The sequence below is a fragment of the Semicossyphus pulcher genome, unplaced genomic scaffold (genome assembly GCF_022749685.1).
Source record: "Semicossyphus pulcher isolate SPU_LCO1_2020_fin unplaced genomic scaffold, fSemPul1.0.p SCAF_2, whole genome shotgun sequence".
NCBI classification, from domain to species: domain Eukaryota; kingdom Metazoa; phylum Chordata; class Actinopteri; order Labriformes; family Labridae; genus Semicossyphus; species Semicossyphus pulcher.
The window spans coordinates 12729781-12734024 of NW_027211693.1; the positions used below are offsets into that span (position 1 = coordinate 12729781).

Genomic DNA, 4244 nt, shown 5'->3' on the forward strand with positions numbered 1-4244 from the left:
TCTTGGCGTCTCTAACGATCTTTCACACACAACCGCGCCGACATCTAAAACCCACTCGACGTTTTTCTGCTTGCTAGAAGACGGACGGTAGGTAACTACCCAATTTTGATCACACAAAATTATTGAAAATGGGTTCACTTTTTAAATATTTTTACTAGTTTGATGTCGACGTAGGACAAATGTTGCTCGTAGTTTTTATCTGTATTATTATTAGACCCCCCTAAAGGAACCCACAGAGTCCCTGGAATCCACTTTGGCTGTGTCCAAAATCACCCCCTACTCAAACAAAACCAAAACCCGAAACAGTTTGGCTCTTGAGGGAACTCTATCGTCCATCATGACTGTGAAGATGGCGAGCCTTGAGCCACAGTGTTTCAAGTGGGAGCCCCCTGCCTCTGTCATCAAGGCATCAAAATCTGCCACAAACGCCTACAACATGAGACATGTCCCCAGCTAAATGATGGACAGTTGGTTGAAATGAAATATTGCAAATAAATGTATTTTGTCAAAATTCTTGTTACAATTTTCATTTCTAATTTCTGGTTAATTAAGACTAGCATTAGGAGGCCACAGTGCAGGGAGAGCAGCTGGCATGGAGGTGAGGACATCAGTCTTAAGGTATAAATCGACGTTAAAACAGGCCAAATCGACGTTAAAACAGGCCAAAATTTTTTCGACGGCCAAACACATCATAACACTAAAGTCTCACTCTTGTGATTTTCTGAAACTTGGCAGCCCTGCGAGTGTGAATGTCGGTGTTGTCAGTCCAGCATGACAAATAACTTTGCTACCTGACATGATATTAACTGAGGTGTTATGACAAACTGTGTTGATTTTGGACAATATGATGCAGGTCAACATGATACCGGTCAATGAACACGTCTCATAATTCCCCAAATGTTGTGGGAACGTTGAATAAGCCTGACAAGAAAGAGAACCTGTCCATGTTTACAGTAAATGTTTCAGAGTTCCTCAATCACTGAGAACCATGAATCTTTTCTGAATTAAAAATTAGAGTGAAAAAACTGAGATGCCTCACATCACACAGACAAAACCACTGTGGCAGGAAATGATCTTGTTTTATATTTAGACAACCAATCACATTTGAAGGTGTTGCTTTGATGACCACGTCATTGTATATTCAAAGTAACTAAGAGGTCTCCGAACAAGAGACAGTGTCAAGATGATCGCGTTATGGCTCACACTGCTTCTCCTTCATCAGGCCTGTAAGTGATACGCAATAATGACTGTGTCCAGATGTCTGGCTGAATGATTATTTACTGTTTAATTTATTCTTCCTTTATACTTGTATCTAGATACGCTGGCTCCAGTGACCCAAGTTCAACTTGGTGAACCTGCAACTTTCACATGTGGCTCGCCGGATATTTTAAACAAAAGAGTCAATTGGTTCAAGCAGAGTGCTGGTGATGCTTTGAAATTAATTGTGATACTGCAGAAAAATACAAACCCTGTGCTTGACGCAGAGTTTTCAGCTTCTAGATTTGATGTAAAAGTTAATGAGAATACGAGCAATCTGACCATTTTGAGGACACTTCAAGAAGACGAGGGAATGTATCACTGTGGGGTCCTTGAGTGGGATGAGATAACTTTGAGTACGACATATTTGTCAATAAAAGGTAATTATGTGTTTTTTCAATGTCTTAGAATCAGCTACACTGTTTTAATGACTAAACAATGTTATGAAAAAAATGCTTCATGTAGCAGTTGTTGAAAGGATTTCCAATTCATATACATTATATTCTAACATTTTAAATTAGGAATATTACTCCATGTTGGCAATGTGGAGATTTGACCCATGATTTAATTTGACATCTGAACAATAGGTTCTTACTGCTACATTTCATCATGTCAAAGCATTTTATATTGTGTTTATTTTACTTTTGAACGTCTTCAAATACACAGGAAACACTCAGAGGACATCAAACTACACTGTTGTTCAGCGGCCGACAGTTTCTGATCCAGTCCGTCCAGGAGACTTGATGACTCTGCAGTGTTCAGTCCTCTCTGACTCTGAGAGTCAAACGTGTCCAGGAGGTCACAGTGTGTACTGGTTCAGAGCCGGATCAGATAAATCTCATCCAGACATCATCTACACTGATGGGAACAGACGTGGTGGATGTGACGAGAGATCTGACACTCAGAGAAACTGTGTTTATCGCTTCTCTAAGAACGTCAGCTCCTCTGATGCTGGGACTTACTACTGTGCTGTGGCCACATGTGGAGAGATACTGTTTGGAGACGGAACAAAACTAGAGCTTGGTATGATTATAAGTTCAGCACTGGAGGTGATCTTCATAATATTTTATTAACATCATGAATGAAAATTTCTTCTTTGTCCTCTAGAGCAAACAACAAGCTCTGAATTTGTTGCTCTGGTGATAGCGATAGTCTGCCTGGTCATTTCTGTGATTGGAAATATTGTTTTCATCTGTCACCGATCTCCGAGAGCAGCGTGTGGACAATGTAAAGGTAAGAGTTGTTTACTGATTCAAACATTTGGTAGTTTTACTTGAAACATTTATTGACTACAGGAAGTGTAACATCAAATAGGAGAGGACAAACCTTCACCTCCTATTCTTAAATGAAATAGAAGATATCCATATCAGCACGTCACTGATATTTTGCACTATTTTGAGCCTCCACATTGCTGTTTATTCCATGTGTGCCTCAATAAACCTGAACAGGATGCACAAGTTATTAAGGACACTAAAGCATAAATATCTTTTTGTCTTTCTTACATGTGCGTCTCTGCTTTTCCTCAGTGATATTAGAGGCATTTACTTACAGCATTTAAGACACAATTAAACAAAGAGGTTAAACAGACAACAGAACACATAGTAAGGAAAAGGAAAGAAATGCACTTTTTCATTATATAAGTTTTAATTATTTGTTGTCTTTGTTAAAGATCATTTAAAGATTTGGACTGTAAAGAAACTGAAACAGCTCAAATTTTAGCGACTGATAAATGTCACATCTGACAGTGCTTGAAACACGAGGGACCACCAGGAAGCAGCTTAATGCGTGTTAGTTCTCTAGGGTGAGTGAAGCCACAGGTTTTGGTTTTCAGCAAATACTTTTTTTAAAGATTCTTTTCAGGCCTCTTGCCTATATCCTGCATTTGTTGGTGCAGCACAAACCTCGTCACACGATCCCATGCGCAGGTTGAAGTCTCATCTTTGGCAGTCAAACTGTTGCAGGCTTCTCTCGGATGTTTTTTCTTGTAAACAGTGCCAACCTTTCAGGACAACTGGTGCTGCTTGAGTTTCAGCTCACTTTATGGGTGCAGGGCATCTCCAGTTAGAAAGTCCAAGGCATATGAGAATTAAAGAGACTTTTTTGATTTTTTTCTGCATTGTCTGAAGGAAACAGGGGTCATGGGGGCATGTTGGGTGTGATCTTCACTTCTTTTATCTAAGATATACTTATTGTCCTTTCTAAGGATTTGAAAGAGGTCCTTACTTGTTCACTGCTCCCTTGTTTAAAGTGCTTGACGTTCTCTGTATTCAGTCTAACTGTGTCTGCCCAAAGGTCTGTGTGGTCTCTGCAGGTCTGCCTCACCTGGTATGAGATTTAGGGACGAGGCCAGTTAGTGGAGAGTTCCTCCTGCTATAAACTCCTCGGGGGTGATGGTGATCCTGCAGGCCCAGAGGCCATGTCGACTGAGGATAAATGAGAAAGTATTTATTCAATATCATCCCCTACATGCTGAATGAAGTAGAAGCAGTGTGACTCCTAACACGATCATCTTGACACTGTCTCTTGTTAGGAGAACTGTTAGTTATGATGCGACTGAACATGGTGACATGGTCATGATAGGTCAAACCTTCAGTTGCATCTCATTGGTTATCACACAATATACAGTGAAAGAGCATTTCCTGCTACACGGGTCTTGTCCTGGTTTATGTGAAACATACACCCTCTAAAGAAAAGAACAGATGTGTTTCTGAGACGTCTGATCTCACCACAATGTCTGAGACGCCTCCAACATGTTTGTGTCTCTCTCTATCCACCTGTGCACTGTACTCTGCTGTTACGGCCACCGCCTACACCTCCTTGTGCACCGATCAGCCATAACATCATGACCACTGACAAGTCGAGTGAATAACATTGATTATCTCGTTACAATGGCCTCTGTCAGTGGGTTGGATACGTTCGGCAGCAAGTGAATGTTTTGTCCTTAAAGTTGATGTGTCGGAAGCAGGAAAAATGGGTAAGTTTCAGGA

The 4244-nt window shown here is 40.6% G+C and overlaps 1 gene segment (V, D, J or C); it reads left to right on the forward strand.

The window, feature by feature from the left end:
- Positions 1–1183: 1183 nt before the first annotated feature.
- Positions 1184–2465, forward strand: LOC138597908 (immunoglobulin lambda variable 3-9-like; the record flags this gene model as incomplete). The annotated part of the segment is given in 3 exon segments: positions 1184–1226; positions 1317–1637; positions 2365–2465. Coding segments are annotated over 3 exon segments (465 nt in total), but the record flags the coding sequence as incomplete, so codon positions are not given.
- Between the last annotated feature and the right edge of the window lie 1779 nt (positions 2466–4244).